Source organism: Python bivittatus, unplaced genomic scaffold (assembly GCF_059951505.1).
Source record: "Python bivittatus isolate LINGU-HERP-01145 unplaced genomic scaffold, Pbiv_v1 ctg000310_np1212, whole genome shotgun sequence".
NCBI lineage: Eukaryota > Metazoa > Chordata > Lepidosauria > Squamata > Pythonidae > Python > Python bivittatus.
This window is the reverse complement of record NW_028277054.1, coordinates 2,624,455-2,649,219: the sequence shown is the minus strand read 5'-3', so window position 1 is coordinate 2,649,219 and position 24,765 is coordinate 2,624,455. Positions and strand designations below refer to the sequence as shown.

Below are 24,765 nucleotides of genomic sequence, written 5' to 3'. Positions count from 1 at the left end.
CGGTGGGCCTGCGTTACTGAACCACTGGCTGTTGGACTTCAAGCTCCCCCGGTTCGTCTTGGAATTCCTCAAGGGACATTCAAACATGTTACTTTTAGGTTAGGATTTTTAATGCTGCTGGTTTTAATTATTTTAGTTGCAGTATTTATTTTCAAATCCCAAAAGCTGCCTAGAGCCATAAAACGGGCCAGCGTATATTTTTAAAATATATATATATATATAATAAATAAATACAGATCGGAAGCTTTTCTGCATAGTAAGGGGCTCAGATTCCCATCTTCCCTTAAAGGAGCAGGACTGAAAAGGTGGTTGTGGGAGATGTCCTTGATTGGAAATTAAAGAACCCCTAGGACAGTGTAGTTGCTCAGCTCCCACCTCCCAGATTTTCTTTCTCCTGCTGTCTTAAATCTTCAGCGAACGGCTTCCTCCCCCAGTCTCTTTTCCTGATCTCCGGCACCTTGAGGATGAATGTTTGGCAGTCAGGAAAGCTCTTTCATTGCTATACTTTGCGGCAGAGAGCAGCAACAGACAAGGTGCCTCAAATAAACCGAGGCGCAATTTCATACAGGGACCCGGGCGTCCCTGTTTTCAGCAGCCGTCTGTTCTCCGCCTCCAGCTGTGAGTAGCGGTTCTGGAGGCACTGGTTGTCGGTCATCAGCCTGTCCCGTTCCTGCAAGTCAGAGCAAGCTGTTAGAGAAGAGCCGGTGGCAGCTTCATTCGTGGTAATGGGGGGCTGAAACACGTGCATCTGCCAAGCCCCAGGATACTTCTGTGCATCTCAGACCAAAGGGATGCAGGTCAACGTGACACAGGACAAGAAGCAGCCGCTTCAGCAAACCTGCCAGCTGCCCTGCAACACCGCTGGATTCTGTCTGCGGCTTGAAAGGGGTGGTGTGTTCCTGATCCCTGCAGAAACTCGGGGGAGAGGGAATTGGAGTAATAATCCTGTCTCTTGGGGCCTTCCTTTGGCGGAATGAGCCTTAGGCAGACTGTGACTATCAAGGGACCAAAGAAACCCGTCTTCCCTGCCCCAACGGACTTTGCAAAGAAAGCCCAACCAGCAACTGAGAAATGCAGAGGATTTCTTTGCCGCATCCCCACAGCCTCTGCTTACTGGGATCGGCAGCTGTATGCCCAAGCTCCAGGGTGGAGAAGTGGCATCTTGTCTGTCCACTACCCCCCAGATCTAAGTCCAGCCTTTGGAGGGCATGACTGTGATTGAAAATGGGGCGAGGCTGAGATGGGATGAATGTTCTCTCCTGCAGAAGCACTTTCCGTTGGCCAAATTCTGAATGGCAAATCTCCCACATCAGTCACCTCTGCTTTGCTCCCAAAAGGCCGCCCCCCCCCTTTGTTACGCAGAAGTTACACAGATACTTCCCCTGTAAGCATCCTCACCTTTTCCAGCTCCTTCACTAGTTCCAGGAGCTGCTTCCGATTCTTGTTGCAGCCGTCCGCCTCCTGCTCCTGTTGCTCCTCAGCCACGGGGCCAGCCCCCTCGGTTTGGGTGCAGGCGTGTTTTACCAGCCGACTGCCTGGGCTGCTCGACAGCGAGACCACAGGGCTCTTGCCCTGTTCCCACCCTGGTGGGAAGAGAAACATTTCTTCCTCTGAGCCTGCAGCGTGAAAGAGGCCAGGTTAGAAATAGAGCCGTCGCATGGAGGTAATCCAGATCTCGGACATGGGGAGCTGCTCTTGGCACGAGCATCACGCCTTAGGCCAGTTGGTCTGAACTGCCTCTCTGGTGGGTGAACCCCTCCAGGGGGTTGATGCTGCCCTATCTTGAAGTTGTGCTGTAGAGCTTGGCGTGGGATAGTATATGGTGCATGTAAGAATCAGTATTTCTCCAAAGCCGCATTGACACCCAGCTGACATACTCGCAGGAAGGTTCTGGGAAGTTGGAGAATACTAACCCTAGTTGCAAGTCGGAAGTGAATTTCCATGGGTGGGGCTGCTGCTTGATGTTTAGAAAGAGTTGACCAACTGACCCATCTTTTCTCTTTGCTCATTGGCATGAGGCTCCTTTACTATTATGTCAACTTTAACTTCCAAGCCTCTGGGCCGAATCTGCACAAATAAACTGCTGTCTGTCTTTCTCCAAGATGATGCCCTCCAGGTGGTCTGAATTCTAACTCATCGCCCTTGGCCAACTGCCATATTGGTTGGCGCTGACGGGAACAAAAGGCTCAGCTATCTGAAAGGCCCCATCTTGGGAAATTCCTAGAGAAAAGGGCTTTCGTGTTGCGCGTGAGCATTTGCTGCCTCTCCGGCTTTGGATCGGTGCTTTTCTTCTGGATCAGTTTTACTGGTTTTACAGGGATGTCCTCCTTTTAAAGCTAGTGATCGCTTCTCCCGAGTCCTAGCCGGCACCAACTGCCACGTACCTGAGCTGGGGTGGTGAGTGGTAGATAGCGTGGCTGTGCGAGGTGTGCTGTCAGAGGAGGAAGAAGGGAAGCGGCGGCTTTGACACTCCACCTCCACCTGGTTCTTGCAGTGTTTGTGACAGATCATGCCACAGGCTGGAAGGGAAGCAAAAGAGGGCATCAAGTCAAGGGGATCGGAAGGTGAATTCTTGCCCCGACTGGTCCTGCTCCCAGCCTTCTCCAGCCTTATACTACAACTCCCATAGGGCTGGTCAAGGCACTTCTTTTGCTTAAGCTTTAAGAATACACAGTTTTTTTCGAGACAGGAATGTGGCTAAGGGGTCACACTCCAAAAAGGAGCAGGTGAGGTCAGGACAACAATTAATTTTGATTTCCTTGTGTTTATAGCAAATGAAAATGAAAGCTAGTTAGTAGTAGTAGTATTCTCCAGCCTTACTTTTAAAATTACCATTTGACAAACTTGGAGGCCAGACTTCTGAGGGCCTGCCTTGGGACTCAGGTTGAATACCTGTGATGTGTCTGTTTTCATTAAAAACCTTAAAAGGGGCTTATAGTATAAACAGTCCCAATAACAATAAATATGCCTTTTTTGGTGCCTTCAAGTCAGTGTTGATTCCTGGCGACTGCCTGGACCAGTCCCTGCAGTTTTCTTGGCAAGATTTCGGAAGTGGTTTGCCATTCATTGCCTGCTTCCTAGGGCTGAGAGGGAGGGACTGGCCCGAGGTGGGACTAGAACTCACAGACGCCTGGTTTCTAGCCTGGTGCCTTAACCACTACACCAAACTGGCGCTCATAAATATGACAATAAAATGCATTAATGTTATTGAAGACCATATTGCACGCTGACAAGAACCAGCCCCTGGCACTGATGCAAAACGCTGCCATTACAGGGAGTGACTGTAAGTTATGCAAGGAGAGTGGGCTACAAGCATTGCTGTGGACCGGTTTAAGATCCAATTGCAGCTGCCCCGACTCTGCCCCCCTCCCACCTCCCCAATTCCTCGATCGGAGAGGGAGCAAGGCAGTTGTGCTGCCCTACAGAGCCCAGCAGAGGGAGCACTTACGCCTGCATCGGTATCCCTGCTTGGAGACTCCCCAGAGCTACGACGGAAGGAAGGAGAGAAAGAAGAGACGGGTTAGTGGGGGTTGCAAGAACCCCTTGATACCAGACCTGGGGGATGGAAATGGCTCCATGAACATCACCAGCAACTTCTTGTACTAATGGGTACTTTATTTTCATTTCATTTCCATGTCATTTCATTTGATTTCATTTCATAGATTTATATAGTTGCCCATCTCAAATGTATGACTCTGTTGAAGAGGTTTTAGTTCCTAGTTGCAGTCCCAAAAATTGGCTTCCTACAGGAGGATTATCTCTAAAGCAGCATTTCTCAACCTGGCTGGGGAATTCTGGGAGTTGAAGTCCACACATCTTAAACTCGCTGAGGTTGAGGAACCCTGCCCTAGAGCATTCTAGAAGAGCCTTTCCAGCTGGCTGGGAATTCTGAAAGTTGCAAATTTGCATAGCTGGGGGTGCTATTTGGGGAAGGCTGTTCCAAGAGTTCCTCTTTAGGAGGAAGAGAATGAAATAATCAGCCCAATAATCGAAGTTGTCTGAGCAGAGTACAAAGTTACTAAAATCAATAAAAAATACATACATACATACATACTTATGTATATATATAGAGAAGTAGTGCAAGAATATTACAATTAATACCCAGAAAAGCCATTGTTCCTGTTAGCCCTGCAAGGTAGTCTAGACAGGAAGCATGCCCAGCTGAACTAATTCTACTTTATGGTAAGGTTACATTAACAGAATCTTGCAAGACTGAAAGTATTTCTCCCCTCCTTTCCTTTTACTCTCCAGAAAACTAAGGAGGGTCCCTTCTGAAAGGCTTCCTGCACCCTCCCTCCTTCTGTGGGCTGAGGTGTCTTTAACATGCTGGTTGTCCAATCTGCTCTCCCTCCTGTCTCCCAAGGTCATTCCCACAGACCATTACAGTCCCTGCGTAATGCAGGCCCAACATCAGAATGAACTACGAAAAGGAGGGAGAGGAGAAGAAAGTCTGAACTGGCTGCCAAAACCATTATTGACGGGGGGCTGGGGGTGGGAAACAGGAGCAGCTAGCCCCCCACCAAAGGAGGTAGCCCTCTTCCCTGAAGATCCTCCCACAAATTCAGCTTGGTGAGGGCATTTAGACTGGGCAGATAGATAGTGGGAAAAAGCATCCTTGAAGATACTCTGGCCTCAAACCATTTATCTAAGAAGTAGTATGTTTCTAGTCCTGATGGAGGGCCTAGGGGGCTGAGACACTAGTGGGGCTGATAGTGCTGGAGAGGATAGAATCTAGCTGCAAAATTTCCCTACCACCACCACTGGATGTGGGGCACGGGTGCTACTCCGGGCAACCCCTTCCATTGTCTTTATTTTGCACAAAACAACCTCTGGTAATACATTTCCAGGGGTCATTTCTGCCCATGCAAAAGCCTGGGGGTGAGAGGTCGGGGAGAAAGTGAATAAACTCACGAAGCCACCGCAGTGGTCGCAGAAGGTGGGCTTCTTGAAGCTGACCTCTTGGAAATCATGCAGGAAAGCGAGGCCCAGTTTGGAGAAAATGGCACAGGCCCGCATGAAGTACTCTGAGAGATCTTCTCGACTCCAGGTTCCTTCCCTGTGAGAAAGAGACAGGTAGCTGGAATCATACTTATCTGACCATGGACCCGGCTTAACAAAACAATTCTGTCCACAAAACATGTTAGGAGCGCATGCGCACTGCATGTGATAGCCTACGTCACATTACACGTTCCATAACAGAGTGGAGGATGAACAACCCAACTCCACTTTCAGCTACCCTGGTGTGTGACCCCAAATGAGCCTGGCTCACTCAGAATGCCTGGCCTCCAGCTTCTCTCTGAACTAATCTGGCCACCAAGGAAGCACCTCCAAGGGTAATGGAAATTGTCTTCTTCCTTGCTGGGAAAGGACCGTGCCGTGCAGGAGTTCTGGAAATTGTCTTCTGCCTTGTATCTAGAAAGGGTAATACTAGAGAAGGCTGGTTGAGGTTGCTGGGAAGAATCCAATCAGTTTAAATCAGTGTTTTTCAAACTTGGCAACTTTAAGAGGGGTGGACTTCAACTCCCAGAATTCCCCAGCCAGGCTGGGGAATTCTGGGAGTTGAAGTCCACCCCTCTTAAAGTTGCCAAGTTTGAAAAACACTGATTTAAATGGAGTACCATATAGGCCTCTTGGATATAGCAGGTTGCTACCACCCTGAATTGTATGCTTCAGGCCAAGGGCTATTTTCTGCCTAGCATTCATAAGCTGCTAGAAACCACTGCCATCACGTGCTTGGGGCCTACGCCCACTAATTCTTATCCTGCGCTCCTATTCTTGCAAAAGGTCTTTCCCCACTTGCAACATTTTTTTAAAATTTTGCAAAATGCATTTGCTGTCCCACACACAGACGCTGACCATGTGCTTTGGCAACCTCTTGTTTTCTCCCATGTCCCCGTGATACTGCGTTCATCTCTTCCCATTGAGCAAGACAGGGTTAGGTCATCCTTAATGAGCCCAGTGTGAAAGTCATCTTATCCCCTTATTCCAATACTGTCAGGGTGGGTAAACTCTGTTGTGCTTGGTTATCTGTTACTTAGGAGGGAAGTCTGGGGCCTGGCATGGCTAGGAGGAGAAGTCAGTGGCAGGCAAGAGATTGGCTGTGGGAGAAGCCAGTTTTCTGCTGATATACTTCTCTAGTGATTCATCTCAATGTCCAGGAAATGCCCAAGGCTGTGGCTGGCACGCAGAGTCTAGAGCTCTCTGACTTCCCTAGTGATGCAAAATGTTTTGTTCCTGCAGTCTGCTGGGCAGCTCTGGAAGAAGGGGGCTGAAAATCAACAGGCACCCCCACCTTTCTTAAATAAACTCATAGGAGATCCAGCTGGGCCATGAATTTCTGTCAGCTAATGAGATGCCCTCGGTTTCCACTTTATGGCAACCTAGTGGTGTCTCCTTTCCAGGCAACCCCTGTGCTTACCGCTCTCTTTCCAATCCATAGAAGGAGAAGGGGAAACTCATGGAGATGTTCTCAAAATCTTCCTGAGAGATGTAATCACGTTGTTCAGGATCGTAATTCTTGAACACAGACTGGTGGAAAAAGAGAGAAGGGAAGAAAAAAAGCCATGGAGGTGGAAAGGTCTACAGAGGAATTTATGAACTATTGAGACCTTTTTTAAAAAACACACACACAAAAGAAGTAAAACAAATTAAAAACATACAGGAATCAAATATCTGTGCATAAATCCAGGCAGTAAAATGGTAAAAAGAGTAAAAAGCAATAAAACACTAACTGACATTGGAAAATGTAAGAAGAAAGGGAAGAGTTACAGAGGGGAAGTCAAGAATGAAAAGATCCCTGTGGATTTGGATGCCATCCATTTGAAATACAGGTAGTCCTCACTTAATGACCAGAATAGGGACTGGAAAATTTGTTGTTAAGTAGGGTGGTTGTGAGTCACACCCAATTTTACGACCTTTCTTACAGCGGTCATTAAACAAATCACTGCGGCTATTAAGTGAATCACGCGGTTCACCATTGATTTTGCTTGCCAGAAGCTGGCTGGGAAGGTTGCAAATGGTGATCATGTGACCCTGGGGTGCTGCAACTGTTATAAGCGCAAGCTGGTTGCCAAGTATCCTGATCACAATCATGTGACTGCAGGGGTGCTGTGACGGTTGTAAGTGTGAGAACCAGTTGTAAGTCCCTTTGTTCAGCACCACTGTAATTTAACATGGTCACTAAACAAATGGTTGTTAAGTGAGGACTACCTGTATTCATAAGCTTGTTCTATCATCTGTCATTTTAAACAAAAAGCAGAAGCTTTTATGATGAATAGATGTTCGGTTAGGAGAAGGACACACAATTAATTGCATGGATACCCATTTTTGTAATGTCAGCAGCAATCGCAGAGAAGTATCAAAAGCATCAGGGCCAGGTTGGGGAAAAAGAGATAGGTTTAACTCACAGGAGATTGCTCCGCTTCCTAGAAACTGCATGCTTTCTATGCAAGCAAAGTGTACCCTTCAGCTGCCACCAATCTCCAGTTAGCCCATTAAAAGTGAAAAGTGGTCATGAGTCTATGAGATGATTGGAATAAGTATTTTACTCTCAACATGCCCTAGTTCTCCTTTGACCACATCCTCTTTTCCTGACCTAAGACCTACATAAGACTATCAGTTCCCTCCACCCTGCCTCCCAAGGTTAGGGTCCTATGTTTTACGCATACTCACTATGCCATCATCCCAAAATCTCCTATGCAAAGCAGTATTTGCATTACAAGGAAAGTTCCTTATTTCCCCTGCAGTGATTTCAAAAAGAGCTGTATCTCTTAAAATACAAATAACAGCTACGCTATAGTATCAGAGAGAAAAAGAATTGAATTCTCCATCTTCCCTAATCAAGTAACCCCCAACATCCATGCTAGTTATAATTGCATTCGTACAGATCTGTTGTGTTTAAATATGAGCACCTAAAATCATCCTCTACTAAACTGACCCTTTAAGGCAACATGATGCCCGAAAGACTAGGGATTCTAGCCATATGAAACAATGGGTAGTAGTAGGGGGCTTGAGTGATCATGCCGGGGCCCTGTTCCTATGTGGACCCCTGCCTGCAAACTGGCTAGGCCTGGTTTCCCCCCTCTTTCTGTCACTCCCTCCACCAGCCATGCACAACTGTGTTTTCAGCAGTGTGTTTTATTTGTAGAAAAGGATGTGGTTGGAGTGGCCGGATCTGAGCCTCTTCCTTTACAGAAAAGGAGGCGTGATAGGTGGAAAGGGGAGGAGAAAAGCGGGAACTGGACTTGGCTGGGGGGAGGCACTTACTGAGGTACAGCACAACCTGATTGCCATGCTCATTAATGGGCCACAAATAACGCACGCCCCCCCCTGCCCCATTATGTAGGATCATAAAAGATCATATTTGCTGGCATATATGTCCTAAAACAGAAGAGTTATCTTGCAGTGATGTAACAGAAGATTTCAGTCTATGCTCCAGAGCTGGTTTTGTCAACCAGCTTGACGCCTTCCAGCTGCATTGAGGCTCCAGCTCCCAGAATTCCCTTTCAAAAGGAGCATGACCATTCAGGAGTCTTGGAGCTGTAGTCCCAATGCATCTGAAGTGCTCCCTGCTGCTTAAAGAAGACTATGGTACTGTAGAGCAGAACTTTTGGTTTAGGGTTGAGGAGACCACAGTTGCTGACTGGGGAATTCTGGGAGTTGAAGTCCACACATCTTAAAGTTGACGAGCTTGAGAAACGCTGCTGTAACCCAACTAGAGAAACTAAGTGTGGGGAAGCCTGGGCCAAAGACATCAAGGTGTGTAGGGAGACCCCTTGGAGCAACAAACCCGCATTTAAGAACATGGCACAAGATGGAACAGTGGCAACCTCTTCTCCCCACAGGCATCGCTTTGGCTGCTCCTACCTCCACCATCTGCTGGACGTGCCTCTTGACGGCAAGATGGTCCAGCTTGGGGGCTACTCTGGGCGCCCACTCCACGACCACCGGAGGCTTGAACTGGGCAGACGGCTGCGAAGGGGAAAGGGGAGCAGAGAGCTTTAAGAAACAGGACTGCAGGGAAGACTGGCTCCTTCCTCATGCCTTCGTCCTCCTCTTACCAGCAACTTGGGGCAGCGAGGTTCACGAGCATATGAGAGGGCATAGATCTCCTCCTCTGAATAGTAGAGATCTAGGGAGAGCTGGAAGGCAAGAAGGCGTTTTAGGGCAAAGGAAACACACCCTAGACACCCAAAATCCCATGAGCATTGGCCAAGAACCACTGTTACCCTGATGACTTCACGATGGGCAGCTGGTGCACATCTGGCTATTCCAAAGTGTTTTGATGGCCGAAGCAAAGGCCAAATAGCTTCTCTCCTTTTGCCCCATCCTTACCTAAGCAAACTGCCACTGAACCTCAGGAGAGAATGAGGCAGCCCCCCTGATGGGATCAGGGCCCCAATGCCAACTTTGCCACGGGGTGGCTCTAATCCACTCTAATCTTTCTCCTATGTCTTGTCACCTGGACAGGTTGCTTGGGGCAACTTCCTCCTCCAGCCTCCTGCATGCCTGTCCCCATTACAGCACCACAGCCCATTCTCCCACCCTGTGATACTGCAGCCTGTGCCATCTTGACCTGTGGGTTTAAAACTCCCATCCTTCCTAGTCCACCTGGCGAAGAGTTGACTGGGAAGGATGGGAGTTGTAGGCCAATGGGCCTGGAGGGCACCAGGCTCCAAATTGGGGGCTGCAGAGATTCCTTGTGTGGCAAGGCTTGGACCTGTAGTCATGCTTTGGTTGCTAAGCAACACCTGCGTCACCATGCTCCATGGCCCTGCCCACACCGGCTGCTGCTAGGCAACCAGGCGTCTGGGTTAGGACACACAGGGCACGACCATCTTTTCGGCTCCCCACCCATTGTGGTTCCATATTTCTGTAGCAAAAGGGTCGATAGATAACCCAGACGTTTGGGTGACTGAGTCAACCCACTAGGCCGGGCAGAGCACGCCGGCCCTCTTTGCCTGTGGGGGTGGTGGTTGCTAGGCAACCCTGCAGCTCTTGTGGACTCTTTCCTCCTCTAGGAGATGTTGCTAAGCAACACCACAGGATGGAGGCCTGCAGGAGAGGAGTTTTTTGCCTGTCGTTGGGCCCAGTGTCCAGCAAAAAGCAGTGTTTGAGGGCTTGCTGCCCCCTGCGCCTCCCCCTCTCAGGCTATGACCACCCAGAGTCGCTGGGAGACAGGCAGCATATAAATTGAATAAATAACACTACTACTAATACTACTACTACTACTACTACTAATATGATGGGCCACGCTGTCCTGGTGGGGAACTTCTGTTCCTGTTGAAGGTGAAGGGCTGCACTGGATGCTGGATGGAAAGAGGCCGTATTCTCCAAACGGGGGGCCGAATTAATGGCGGTTCAGTTTGAATCCAGTTTATTTCCTTTCAGTGCAGCTGAGAGAGCCTCCTTGGACCTCCGGAGCATGCACACAAGCCTGACCATCAACCCTCCCGTGGTCTCCACAGGTCCTCCAAGAATCTCTCTTACGGTTAGCAGATGCACTAGGTCCTTGTTGGCTTTGAAGGGGGGCTGAGCCCGCTGCCGCAACCGGAACTCCCACACCGGCTCGTAGAGGCTCTGCAGCTTGCTCAGGTTGAGGCGCCCACCCTCTACGCGGTCCGGGAGGGCCTCGTGCAACGTCACCAGGTCCTTGAGGTGGACGCCCACGATGGGGATCTTGAAGCCCTCGCAGTCAGCATAGGCCCGACGATAAGCCCCATAGTTTCCACTCGATGAGAGCAGTTCGGTCATCTCAGCAAGCAGCTGCGTGAGGAAGGGGGAGGCAGAGACCAAAAAAGAAGAGGTAAATCCCATGTTACCCCCTGAGCATCACACCCCTTCTAAAGAGTCACTTTCAAGATGAATTCATTGATTAACTGATTTCTTTATGATATCGATGTATATAGCCACTCATCTCATGATGGATTAAAAGCAACACAAACAACAAAAAATCATAACGTCATGGTGCCTGAGGACAATCTAACCCAATCCATACAACCACAGTCATATTAAGAAAAATCACATTAATGGGCTCACCCAACCTCCAAACCCCATGCCTGAAAGAACATCCGGGTCTTCAAGGACTTGGCGTAAGATATGGCATCTAGTAGAAGGTCAAGAGCCAGGATACTACTTTGGACATGGCTACCTTTGGGATACCTCACCAAGGCTAAAATTCCTCTTTTTTTCCCCAGGAGGACTTTTTCTTTACCTTAGCGACCTCGGAAGGTAGCAATGCATGGGTCTCCTTGAGACGAGCGATGGCGCTGTGACAAAGCCCTCCCACGATTGCCATGAGTGTGTTGAAATTCTGCAACTGTCTTAACTTCTGCAACAGGAGGAAGAATAAAGGGATGATCTAAGACAGGACCTTTAAGTGGACAGCGAGAAGAAAGAGTTAGCTTTGTTCAAAGGCTCCTCACATTTGACAGGAGCCAATTTTCAGACTTAGACACACACACATGCCATCCTTTAGAAATGAGGGAGAGAGAACCTGGGTTTGATAGGCTTGGAAGAAATGTATTTTCTCCATGCAGAAGACTTGCCCTCTCTAGCCAGCAAGAATGTGAATAGATGATTCCTACTGATGTATTTTATTGGGATGGGAGTTGCTTCTATTGATATTTTCTAACCGAGTACAAAATAAAACAAGACTTAGGTGGGTAGAGGAAGTCATTTTGGAGCCAGCCACCAGAAAAGCCATGCCATCCTATCCCAGCAGCCTCCATGCCATTGGACGCTTCCAAAATTGACAACTTTCCTTCTGGGCCTTATTTAACAATTGAGTCTTGGGACCAGCATCAGTGGAACGCCATGTTTCAGATCTCTTCCCCCTCTGCATTGTCCACACTCCCACCACTGTTTCTTTCTAGTGGGACCTTACCTGTGTAACATGAATGAACTTGGTGAAGACTTCTGCTCGCTGCTGGGGTGTGGGACGCTTGAGGATCATCACTTGCACCCACTGGGAGATACTGTTAAACAGTGTGATCGCACGTTCCAGGGCTGAGATACCATGAACAGATCCACGTAGCACGTAATTCTGGAAATCCAAGTACTGCCCAGCATACAATTAAAAGGTAAGAACCACTCTTGCTGGATTAAACCAAGTCCTAACTAAATCCAAGGTTCTGCTTTCCAGTGACTAGTCAGATGGCTTACCAGGGAAGCTTGCTAGGCAGTCACTAAAGGGACACTGACCTTGTTTTTTTGTTTGCGGCTATCAAGATGTATTGACAGCGGGAGCAGAAGGCCTAATACATCTGTATGAATGTTCTTATACACTTTTAAAAGCCCATCTCTAATGGTTATTGCTTCTTGTTATCACAGTAACGATAATTCCCACCACATCCAGCCATAATCCAGCTTATCTAACTGTAGGGGAGAGCTTCTACATGTGTGGCAATACACTGGTTCCTTCTAGGGCAGGGTGCCCAGAGGTTTGAGGGGGGTGGGCAGAACAGGTTCCAAATATTGTTATCCTGGATAAAAATGGCTGGGGCCAGGCAGTTGTTTTTATTTCATTTCATTTCATTGTTAATTAAATTTATATTTGGTTAATTTAAAGAATTCCCATGTCTTGAATAATATACCCCTTTGATCACGTTAAAGTTTGATACCAATTCCTGGAAGGGCTATGGAGACAATGGGCAAAATTATAAGGGTCCACAAATGGCCTCTGGACCCCAGGTTTTCAAGCCTGGCCCTCCACAGCTGGAATTATTATTCTATTGTCTCTGCCAAAAGAGTGGTAGAATTTGGTCCCAGCTGCCTATAGAGACAGAAAAACTCACAGGACATGCCCTCTCTTCTGGTTTGGTCTGGAATTTCCACTGATCTCTGCTCCAGTGGCAAGGTACAACCTGTCTGCCTGTAGATGTTTAGTACACAGGGTCCTTGCTTACAAGTAAGTATTGGCTGGGGGCTTGAGGGAGAGAAGATAATCAATGTTGAACTAGATATCTGTCTGGTACAGCCAAAGATGCAGTTCATTGGACGTTGTTTGCCAGAAACCCAAAGCAACCACTTATCAAGGAAAGATAGGTAGGTAGGGTGGCAGTAGTCACTGCTAATGCAACATTTCAATTGCTCAAATTGGGCAGCTAAACAAGTGGTTAATGTGTAATTCCACCATAAATATCAAGGAGGCAATTGCTGTTAAAGTCCTTAAAGCAAGGAATCATGTTTCATTCTTTGCCCAATTTTGCAACTATTTAAACCGTCAGATCATGATAAGGACAGTATAATCTGAGCTTGGAATGGAAGACTGCATTAGACTCCACAACAGGGTGCAACTTCTTCCTTTACCTCAGTCTTTACCCTAAATAACTGGACAACAATTTATGCAAGAGAAGAACTTCTGGTGGTGGGTTTAATTCCTGCCTGTAAGACAATGTGAGTTTGACAGGACCTTCATACCTACTTTGTTTTCACTTTGGGTTGGATGGATGTACACACATACATTTCAGATCATAAAACAATAGTCCCCTTAGCTTGTTATGGATAATTGCCACCATTATTCTAGTGAGAGGGATCACCATGGTTTCAAAATAGGAACTTATTCCTTTTGTTGAAGAAGTTCCTATTTTTGAAGCCATGATGATCTAATACACTGTTTCTCAGCCTCAGCAACTTTAAGATGTGTGGACTTCAACTCCCCAGAATTTATGCTGGCTGAGGAATTCTGGGAGTTGAAGTCCACACATCTTAAAGTTGCTGAGGCTGAGAAACATTGATCTAATATATAGTATATGCAGCCATCCTCAACATGGTGCCTTCCTATATCTACCATTATCTTCAACCAGCCTAGTTTTGCAGTCCAAGATAGTAAAAGGCTGAGGAAGGCTTTCACAGCTACCATCCATCCATCTTGCAAAGCTTTTAATACTCCCTTGTAGAGCCCAGTTTCTTACCGAGAGACGGCAGAATGCCTTGAATTCCAGGTAACTGAGGTGGTTGGCGAGTTCACCTGTATCCAGGTGATCAAAGAGCAGTGAGACCTTACGTTTCTTGCCACAGGCAGGACTGCTTTGGCAACTGAGAGAACGGTTCCAGGTATGGATCACCCTGAAGGAAAAACAAGTGCAAAAGGGGCTCATTAGGGACTGAATATCCAAAAATTCACAAGACCAGAGGATCCTCTGTCTGGAAATGCAGAAAGCTCTATGAAAACAAGACAAACAAACTGCCAGTATGTGGATGGTGTGCACATGAGATAACTGGAGCAGTAGCTATTGGAGATCAAACAAGGAGAGACTGAGAAATAGGACCTCCAAGTGCCTGAGGAATAGGAGAGAATGCTTAGCAGCACCATGGAAGCGCAGAATGGGTGTTAAGGCAGCACCCATGGATTTTCTTCACTGATGGTTTATCTTTACCATGTGACATGTTGGTTGGACTTTCCTCTGTTTTGCATCCTCACAATGATTTGGCAACATCTTTGGAGAACCTGCTGAATCACTGTCTCTTGCTATTGAATCAGAAGATTTTTTTAAAGGATGGGCAGTGGTCCTGGACCTCCCCCGCTCCCCCAGAGGAGCTTGCATTCAAAATACATTTTGCTATAGATCAGTCTTTTCCATGAATGCCTACAAAATTAATCAGCTAAAATAAAAAGCCAAGAGTTAATTCTGTATTTCAGATTTGCCCAACCACTCCCGATTCCTGGGTTATTGCGTTCTATGGGCAAAGCACAATGAAGAAAAACACTACATGGAGATGGAATGTAGGGAGAAGAGAGGAGTGGCGGTGGGCTGCACAAATACAGTCTGATTCCAGGACCTTTTAGAGTCTCTGATTGCATTGTAGACATTGTAGGAGGAGAGCCATGTCGGTCTATGGTAGCAAAAAATCAGGAGTCTGGTAGTGCCTTTTCTGACTAACAAATTAAAAGGCATAAGCTTTTGTGAGGTTTGTTCATTGGGAAAAGTGCTACCAGTCCCTTCAGATTGCATTGAAAAGTCTTCAGCATAGCTCTCGGAAAATAAAATGGACTCCATTCAGTGGAGTACTTAGCCCCCACTCTGCCTGCCTATAGAGAATCTATTGCATTTCCTTTGTCAGCTCTTTTTATGATTTTATTTATGTTTTAATTTATCCATTTTAATACTTCATAAACTCTGTATCTATGTATTTGTATCTGTGGCTTGTGTTGTTTTAGCTATAAATTGTCTTTATGTCTTGTGTTTTCTCTGAACATCTAAGGAATCTAAGGAAAAATCTAAGGAAAAAAATAGTAAGAATTCATGTGCATTATAGACCAAGAGATATCGCTTCTCCTGAAAGCAAGTATGGGGAACATTTATTAATGCACTCTAGTAAGGAGACATCTTAAGATAAAATTAAAAAGGAGCCCTTGTAAATTCCCCTGAGTCCATCTCATTCTGATAGATGAGACTCAATTCACCCATTTCTCTGCAGTGAGGTGTATTTTTTAACTCAACATAAATGGAACATGTTTGTTTTTCTAAGAGCAATGCAGCAGAGGCACATTGATTGATGAGATGCTCTAGCAATAACTCAGATGGATCTATACAGCTATCTTTGTGAAGGGTCATGCAGTTAATACTCATTTGTGGGAAGCATTCAGTTTCTCATTTTTCCCTCCACAAGAGCACCCTTTTGCAAAACACAAAACAATGCCACATGGAATCCTCACTTGCCTCTCCCCTCCCTTCCACAGAGCAGTTCCCATTTCTGAACCGGATGTTGCCACTCACATGCAGGATGCATCAAGCAAGTTGCTGTGTCTTTCTGGGCCTTGGTTCCTCACCACCTCCAAGATTTCTGTGATCACCTCCTCCAAGTGTGGGTCCAGGCGAAAAGCCTCCGGATAGTTTCCAAGCCAGTACCTGAAAGCAGAGCAAGAGGTTCAGGTTGGAGTTGCTGGTTCCTCCCTTCCCCACAGTTTGGGGAGGTAGACTGGGCATCCAGTCAGGATGGGGGGGGGGGAAGAAACAGGGTAGTGGAGAAAGAGCTCAGACCGGACAAAGTGGCAAATCCTCAGCTGGCGTGCAGGGTTCTTGTCCTGGGATGATTCCTGATATGTAACAGGTTGAGTTAAGGCTTTACCCATCCTTCTCAAGTCCTTGGGGAAAGGATCCAGGAATTTTTTGCTGATATTCGCTTCTCTCCCTTCCTTTCAGATGTACTAACCAAATCACTTTACTATGTGAGGCCTTCTAGCAGGACTCTGTTAAGTAAGAGGGGGAGTAACGTAATCCCTGAGCATTTTTTCACATAACTTCTGATCTGTTTGGGTATTTGAAGGTTGAGCTGCCTTCTTCGTTCACTAGTTCAATAGTGCCTTGCACTACAAAGCTTACACTAATTAACTGGCATAATTGCCCCCAAGGAAGTTAATTCTCGAGGAGCTACAGTAATTCAGTGAGTGACCAAGAAACTGTTCACTGGGAATTATCATTCACTGCAAACGCTAAAACTCCTGGAGATCCTTAGAGTACAATGTGCTTGTTAAAAAATAAGTATGCCACTGAAGCATACTGTAGTGCTTGTTTTAAAGTTGTTCCTATAGCTTCGACTGGAGATTTGGCAAAGAAGTTTGCTGGGTTCATATAATGCATGAAACCCCATGTCCAGGTTCAACTGTATGTGCTGGGTGAAACAAACTATATCATGGCCTGATTCATGCAATGTTCTAAAATAACAGCTCAGCAAGCTATATCACCAACTAACCAACCCATTTTATATAAAATCAGCCCCTTCAGAGTCTTTGGCTTTGCCAGGAGTTGTTGACATTGTCACCAGCAAACAACAGCATGAAAACTGTTTCATATCCCACAACTGCCACCAGCCCCTTCAAGACTGCACCTTGGAAAGAAACCTTAAGGGGAGGCTGTTTGTGTTCCCAAAAGGATATAAAGTCAAAAGGCGGCGGGCCAGCTCTGCAGACGGGACCACCCAACTATGAACTGTTAGCGTCATATTCACCATGAAGTCACTGGTGCACAGCTTCCCGTCCATATCTGGAGAAGAAGGACAGTAATTAAAGTGATCTATCGATAGACGGAAGGGGAGCTGAATGGAAATGAAGAAAACAAGCAGCCTGGGATAGACCTCCCCCTAAATACAACATCTTCCTTGTCTTTAAGATACCAAGCACCAGTTTGTTATTAAAAGTGCATGATTTATTTATTTATTTATTTATTTATTTATTTATTTATATTTCAAATTTAGATACTGCCCATCTCACAAAAAATTGACTCTGAGCAGTTCACAATAAAACAGCAATAAATGCTAATTAAAATACAATAAAAACAATAAAAAATAGAATAAAAATAGAATAAAAACGAAACATACACAAATAATATCTTCCAAGATGTTGATGATCAGTAAGATGTTAACATATGGGAGCATCTTCAAGGTGCTAGCCACCCCCATGGTTGGTTGCCCCTTTTTTGCCCCATGCCAGTTGGCAGAGTCAGGTCTTGACTGCTTTCCGGAAGGACAAGAGAGTTATGGCCTGCCTCACCTCTGGGGGGAGAGTATTCCATAGGGCGGGGGCCATGGCAGAGAAGTCTCTCTTTCTGGACCCTACCAGTTGACATTCTTTCGAGTGCATTTTGATGCACAAAGTTTAATGAAGTCAATTGTTTTTCTTAATGTGGGGCAAAATAATTGATTTACTCAACTCCAGGCTGATCTGCATTTCCTGTCTGCCTCAATGTGAGGATGGGCCACCTATCATTCTGGGGGGGCAGGAAAAAATGACATCATCCTCATTCTGCCCCTTGGGTGCTGGGAAGGCAACCAGTCTCGCAGTTTTCTTGCTCTGCAACAAAAGTGGTGTTTCCCCCCCTCTGTTGGTGCAAGCAAGACAGTCTGTTCCATCTGCTGCGCTTCCTTCTTACACAAATGCCTCCCAGTTGGCAGGTGTACGCTCTGGTGGGCATCCCCAGGCCCCGCTCTCTGCCTTTGTGGGTCATTTTGTGTTGGGCTGCCTGCCATGAAAGGTTGGACCTTCCAAGGGGGTCAGGGGTTCAGAAGCAGAAGGACAAAATGCTGGTCCTTTGCTTTTTTCTTCTAACTCAGTGAAATTGATCAGAGTTCTGCCACATTTCTCCTTCTAGCCCAAGTGATGGGAAGAACTATACAACTGGTATAGTCTTTTTTTTTTTTTTACTCCATCCTGAAAAGACTTGCCTGCACAATGGCAAGTGTTTGAGACTTGCTTTCCTGGCATGGATGGGAGGGGAAAGAAGAATCCACCCTACAGGGACCCTGCCAACCACAGTCCAGGCACCATGGCTGCCCAGAAGGGGTGAAAATCAGGAATGACATTTCTTAAGCTGCCTTCATTGCCAGCCAGTTTAAGAGTAGGAGACAAGAAGCTGAACCCCTCTGGCAAAGAAAATATTCTAGCCAAAGAAATAAGAAGCCTCACAAGGCGAGAAGTGACAGGTCACTACGCATTCTCTGGCTTTAAAGCTGTAGTTTCCTCATTGACCACACTGGCTTGGCTTCACTGGACAGCCAGGCCCCATTCTCATTTTAAGGGCCATGCAGTCAACTTCGCTGCAAGGAGAAACTGACTGATCATGTGTCATCAAGCTGGTGTCAACTCTTAGCGACCACATAGATAGATTTTCTCCCTGACGATCTGTCCCTAACCTGGTCCTTTAGGTCCTCCACTTATCGTCCTGTAGCTGAGTCCTTGCAGGGAGAAAAGGAGCACCTAAAAAACTTTTGTGGATGGTAACCTGGACTACCTGCAGAATGATTTGCGCTAGAATCAGCCCAGTCTCTAGTCTTATGGAAGATCTCCCCCTCTCCGATCAAAACTTGGTCTGTCCATCAACATCACCCTCCCAGCCACATTACCAAAGGAGCGAAGGCATTTCTCAATCAGCTCATCCAGAGTGCAGGAGCGATTCAGTTCTCCCAGCGTGATGCAGGCCAAAGCCTGGTTGATCTCCCGGGGGCTGGGGCAGGTCATACGGCGTCGGCTCTTCCGCCGGTAGATTTTGCTGGCTCCTGGTAGGGTGCTAGAATCCATACCACCAGCAGCCTCAGTTCGTGATCTCCTGCAAAAGCAACAGCTCTGGGCTACCTCACTGACATCCAAGAGAACAAGCCAGACCAATCACCCTCTTTCTTGGCAAGACCCATACAGACCACTGGACTTCTCTCTCTCAGTACATCTGTGTATCTCTCTGAGATACTGAGACAGAACTGGAGAGAGGCTGCAGAGAGCGGAGGCAGCCTAGCTCTAACCTGGCACTCCTGCTTCAGGTGTGATCTATTGCCACTGTGACCAGGAGGCAAGGGTAGTGAGCATTTCACTTCAGAATCTCTGGCCACATCCCATGTGTCCACCAGTGGCAACCAAAGCAACTGAGAGGGCAAAGAACACAAGATTGTAAACCTAGGAGAACAGAACCCTAGCCAAAAAATTGCAGCTATGATTGTGTTTAAACCAGCTATTGCCAAATTGTTGGCAGCTAAGAGATTGGCTTTTGTTACTAGGCAGGGCAGGACAGTTCTGTGTGATGTTCTGTTCTGGACTTGCTGTCCTTCCTATCCTACTATGTCTTGAGTGGGGAGTTGTGATGCATCCAGTGGAAGTGCAGTTTTGGAATTTGGAACCACAGTGGAAGAATAAATCCCCATCAGTGGAGCCTACTTGTCCCTTTATGAGTCTCTACTCTGGGCTTGCAGAGAAAGAGCTCTGGTCCAGCAGTAGAAGTGAGGTATTGCATGCAGGAACCTGGGCTGGTTGCTTCCATGTGTCTGTAACCATGGTTTGTCAAGAAGGTTCTTTTCTATAACAGTAGAACATAAGTCATCATTTCAGATGTCCCCCAATGCCCCTTCAAGGCATTGTGGGAATTTTAAAATGGTAACTGGAGCCAGAATTAAAAGTGTCTAAATATAAAATGAAGGACCATAATGTGTATATATATAAAATGTAAAGATATTTCATTATAAGACTGAAAATGCCCCTAGTTTTAATCCAGAAAAAAATAGTCTGGGAGGAAAATATCTCCATTTCGATATGTGCATACATAAAGACCTTTAAAACAGCAATAACCAGTTATAACTTCTCAGCCTTTTGGCTAAGATCAAGTGTACTAAAACTACAGCAGCCAATCTTGCAGAATGTCAAAATCAAGTTGGGCAAGTTTCAACATTGGGCAAGTATCAGCCTTTTCTATGGTGTGGCATCAAGACCAAGAAAAATGGCTAGTTTGATGCTTTCTCCTCCACTATGAAGTTGGCACATCTGATTAGAAGCCAACCTAGTGGGGTTGGTAGGGAGCAACTTCATTCCTTTGCATCTGGGTACACCATTGTATCAGGACTGGCCAAAACCACTAGGTACCCTATCTGTGAATGCACAAGCCTCTGCTCACCTCCATTTTGTGAAAACAACTATGTCAGGACTTAAAACATAGGAACATAAGCAATGCTCTGCTGGATCAGACCCCTGGCCCATCTAGTCCAGCAACCTGTCCTCCCAGTAGCCAACCAACTGCCAAGGAAGCCCATTAGTCTCCCACCAGATAGCCTTCAGAGGTAGTCCCACGGCCATCAAAGTTAAAAGCTGTTGATCCCCAGCACTTTCACAAATTGGCCCAAGACTTTTTTGAAGCCAGCCAAGCTGGTAGCCAGCACCACATCTCAGGGTAAAATTCCCAAGAAGCTCACTCCCCCTAAATCTAGTGCCATCCAAACATTCCTAATACGCGAACCACCAAGGGTTTCCGCATGCCTGCATCTAAGAGGACAGTTCCCTATTCAACTCCTTTGCATATGAAAGTAAACCACCCAACTTGCAGCAATACCTGGAAGTGCTTTAAGAACCTTTTCCTCCTTGCCCAACTTCCTTGTGTGCATAGACCACATCAGGTCCTCCCTGCCTGCCTCTTTGCTTTGATCTCAGGATCATTCTGTGTGGACAGCCAGTCTGTCTTCTGATCTGGTATCTCATCTCCAAGCTTCACCCTTATCCTAAACTCCGATCAGCTGAACGTACTGAATCAAAACCAAGTGTCTGATCTAGCCATGCAGGATCTGGAGCTGGCAGAGCACAGCAGACCTCCTTCACAAAATCTCTACTCCCCCTTACAGCAAGTTGAATATTGCTGTTCAACTTGAACAGCAGAAGTAGACCCGTGCAAGAGTGTTGTGTTTTTGCAAGTTGGTCAGCAAAATAAAAGATGCTTGTAGATCAGGAATGGAGCACCAAAGATTATAATTTAACCTTCATCCCTAAAATAGAAGGATGAAGATATGTTGAAATTAGTTTAGGAAGACAACATTAAATCAAGCATGCATCCCTTTTTTAAAAAAAAAATCTCCTTCCATCAGGTGGAAAACCTTGAGCTTTCAAAAAGTTGCTACGGCAGATAATCCAGCTGATGCCTCTGTCAGCTCTTGTGTGTAAGTGTGGTTGCATCTTATCTTCTACAGCACACGCCAATCTGCTCAAGAGCCACAGCAGCCATACTCCAAAGGGAGGTGGGGTGATGACCCATTTGGGAGATGCTAAGGGGTGCTAAGCTCCTATAAGACTTAAGGCCCCTTAACTGCCTCCTCCCCCAAATGGGCAGGAAGCCTGGATATTTTGACCCTGCTTACTGTGGAGAGGCTGTGCTGATTGCCCACATAAGACCTCTAAGCTGAATGTTTGCAATCCTGTGCCATAATCTTGTGCAAGTTCCTCAAATGCCCGTTTCAAGAGCTCATACCCCAGCAGCCTTAAAAAACCCTGCAGTCTCACGTTGCCTGGCTGATTTGAATGCCAACTTTTCACCAAAGAAAAGAGGAGGCATTGTGTGGATTTCTGCCAAGTCCCCACTCAGCCCCAAAGAAAGACCTGTTCCACCACCCTGCTGCCCCCCCCCCATTCCCATTCTCTGTCTTGTTGCATGCTACATCTTCTAGATGCATTAAGAAGTTTCCTCTGAAGTGAACAAGTTCCAACATCCTGATCTCCCAAGTGGTCTGCCTGAGTGAAAACATTGCCCATCACAGGCTCCAGACACAATTTTAGTTGTTAAGATTGCGTACTGATAAATTTGGGGCAAGTGGGTCTACTGCAAGATTCAAAGATCATTTTAATCCTTCAAACAGTCCTGTGCACTGGAACATATAGGTCTGATGCTGCCCGTCCATCAAAACATTTCAAAATGTGACAGCTGCCCATCTTCCAACTCAGAGCTGGCATTTTTCATGTTAGTTTTGCCAAGTCGAAAAAAAACTTACCCGCAGGTGTCCAGCCATAAGGCCACTGAGCGGCAGGCAAGAAGTAAGAACTAGCCGCTCTGTAAATAGGTCTGCTGCTTTTCTTTCCACTAACAGAGCTCCTGCGTAGTTCCAGGGAGAAAAATCGAAGGCTTTTTCCAAGATATGAACAAAAGAAGGAAGAATCATCCCCCTTTAAGCTTCTAGCTCACTCTAAAGCTATCCTGATGCCCATCAGCCCAGTCCCTCTCCCAAATCCAAAAGATTTGCTTCCTATCACAGAAAGGGGTATGGAGGGCAACTCCGCCTTTTCAACATTAATGCAAAAGAGGAGAAGTGGGGGAAATAATTGAGTTCACCTTACTCAGAATGACATGGAACTTGGAAAGCACCAAGAAATTCCCGGTGACTAAGAGGAGATGAAAGATCTCAAGAAGTTCTGCTTACCTCTTGCTCTCTCGGCGGATCATCGTTTTTTCCAGCTCACCACGATCCTTCCCTTTAGTTTATTGTCACCATTAAGGTGGGGTGAGTCTTGGCTTTCCTAGCTGGAATTTCTCTGCCCAATGCCGCTGTTTCTGTTGGCGCAAGCGATGCACAGACAAGTCGGGTGGCAAAAATGCTGGCTGACTGCAAGGCAGCTGAGTCAAAAAGAACTGGTTGGTTTTATGCTGATGTGTAGTTAAAAGGAACTGGGTTACACATGGGATGTGTGTGTGGTGCGTGTGTGTGCACACATACACACACAAATACGGGCGTGCCTGGAAAAAAATAGAAGTAAATTGTGTTTTAAATCTACTATTAATCGGAGAGATTCCTGTGCACTGAGCTTTGCCCATTAGGCCAAATTCAACAAGAGAACTTTGTCACTGTTTTTTTAAGTCTATTTGAACATTTGATGTTTTAAACAGATCATTTTTAGGAATTTTTATTTTAATATTTGTGCGAGCTGTCAACGGCTGCTAGAATGAGTCAGGATATAAATTCTGCAAATATTTGCAGTGGGAAAACTCTATCTATTGAACAGTTGCCTGTCATGTAGCAGATGATGTCAGGGAAAAAAGACAAACTTATGTATTATTGTCTCAGGAACAGAATTGCAACTTTTTAATTCTCACTGCAATTCTGATTGGTTCCAGGTCAGGCTTTCCCCTGGTGACGATGTATTTATGGATGTAAAAAATTAGCTTAAAAAAAGCTAAAACTACAAAACAAATCAACAATAGTGATTTCTAAAGAAGAAAAAAGCAAAAATACAATTAAGTTCAAATAGCTCCGTTACAACCTAAGACTTAATGAAAACATATGGACACATTAAAGAGCCAGGAGGATGAAAAAGGTCAGTAGATCCAGGTTCCAAAATAAAATCGAAAAACTGTCCATCAAGATCTTTAATTCCCTGATCACAACCCAACTTTCCTCAAGTGGGTTTCTCCATATGTGCACAAGCTACAAAGCCACACCATCTGAGTCAGTCTGTTTTTGATGGTAATGGTGCTGCACCTGTAGGGAATCAGGTCGGAGGGAGGAACTTGCCCCATTCTGTCTCTCGCATGGGTGTGGGGAGGGGGGGAAGCTGGCAGCACCCTGCATTTTTATTTATGTGCACGTGACATGCATGAAAAAAATCAGGGCTTCCATTGTGTAAAAGTGAGCATCAACTTGACATTTTTTTACTCCCCTCTACCCCAAAGTTTCCCCTGGTGCCTTGCCAAGCTGGGAGATGCTTGGCAAGGCACCAAACAGCTCTCAGCATTCACACCCAACACGCTGAGCGGAAAACCACAGTGGTTGGGTTCACAAACACACTAAACCAAACTCAGCAGACCACATTATAAGACAGCAGAACAAGGGAGCCAAACACAGAAAACTGGGAACAAGCATCTTTCCATTGGTCTGTATGTTTTCCATGGCTATTTGATCTGCATGCCTGAACAGGTGAGGATGCTTCCCTCTGAACCAGGAGAAGCTTCAGCAGCTGAGGGTTGCAGAACAAGAAGGTGCGAAAATCGGAGGAGGAGGAGGAGGAGGAGGAATAGGATCAATTGGTTTTGTCTTTTTACAACCCAGTTAGTGCTATCAGATTTAAGAGTAATTAACAAAAACAACAACAAAAAAAGGTCCCTTCCTTCCAATACAAATTTACTTAGGGAAATGACATTTTGCAATGGATCCTATGTTATAGATTATTACACCTCCGTTCATCATCCTCCAACCCGCCAGAAAACAGAATTCAGGTATTCGGATTTCTCTTCAGTGCATGTCACTGGATCCCTGTAACTAATGGGGATCGCCTTTGCTAGTTTTATTTTCCATTCACAATGTTGTATTTCCATTCCTTTTGAGGAGATGTGCCCCTTTAAATATGTTCTTTCCTTACTGCAGGGAATTTATAAATGGAGTATTGCTTTTTTTTTTTTTCTTTCTAAGTATTTTGGTTTTCTTCCTTCCCCAGGGTATTTACAGCTATAGGTGGGGGAAAGCTAAACTTTCTGTGTAGTAGAAGAGAGAATATTTTAAAGGAGGGGAAGATCAAATCTGGAAATGTATAGATAGGCC

At 46.0% G+C, this 24,765-nt stretch overlaps 1 protein-coding gene across 1 annotated transcript; it reads right to left on the bottom strand.

Annotated features, from left to right (window-relative positions):
* Window positions 1–54: 54 nt before the first annotated feature.
* RASGRP4 (RAS guanyl releasing protein 4) lies at window positions 55–22,841 on the bottom strand. Its single transcript, XM_025172978.2, has 17 exons — window positions 22,654–22,841; window positions 18,841–19,043; window positions 16,880–16,985; window positions 15,984–16,046; window positions 15,720–15,851; window positions 13,914–14,067; window positions 11,885–12,058; window positions 11,213–11,329; window positions 10,489–10,764; window positions 9,060–9,140; window positions 8,866–8,970; window positions 6,419–6,528; window positions 4,912–5,056; window positions 3,449–3,485; window positions 2,385–2,519; window positions 1,399–1,616; window positions 55–670 (listed from the first exon to the last, which is right to left on the bottom strand). The coding sequence occupies exons 1-17, from the start codon at window positions 22,674–22,676 to the stop codon at window positions 539–541; spliced, it is 2,211 nt and encodes a 736-aa protein (XP_025028746.1). The 5' UTR covers window positions 22,677–22,841; the 3' UTR covers window positions 55–538.
* Between the last annotated feature and the right edge of the window lie 1,924 nt (window positions 22,842–24,765).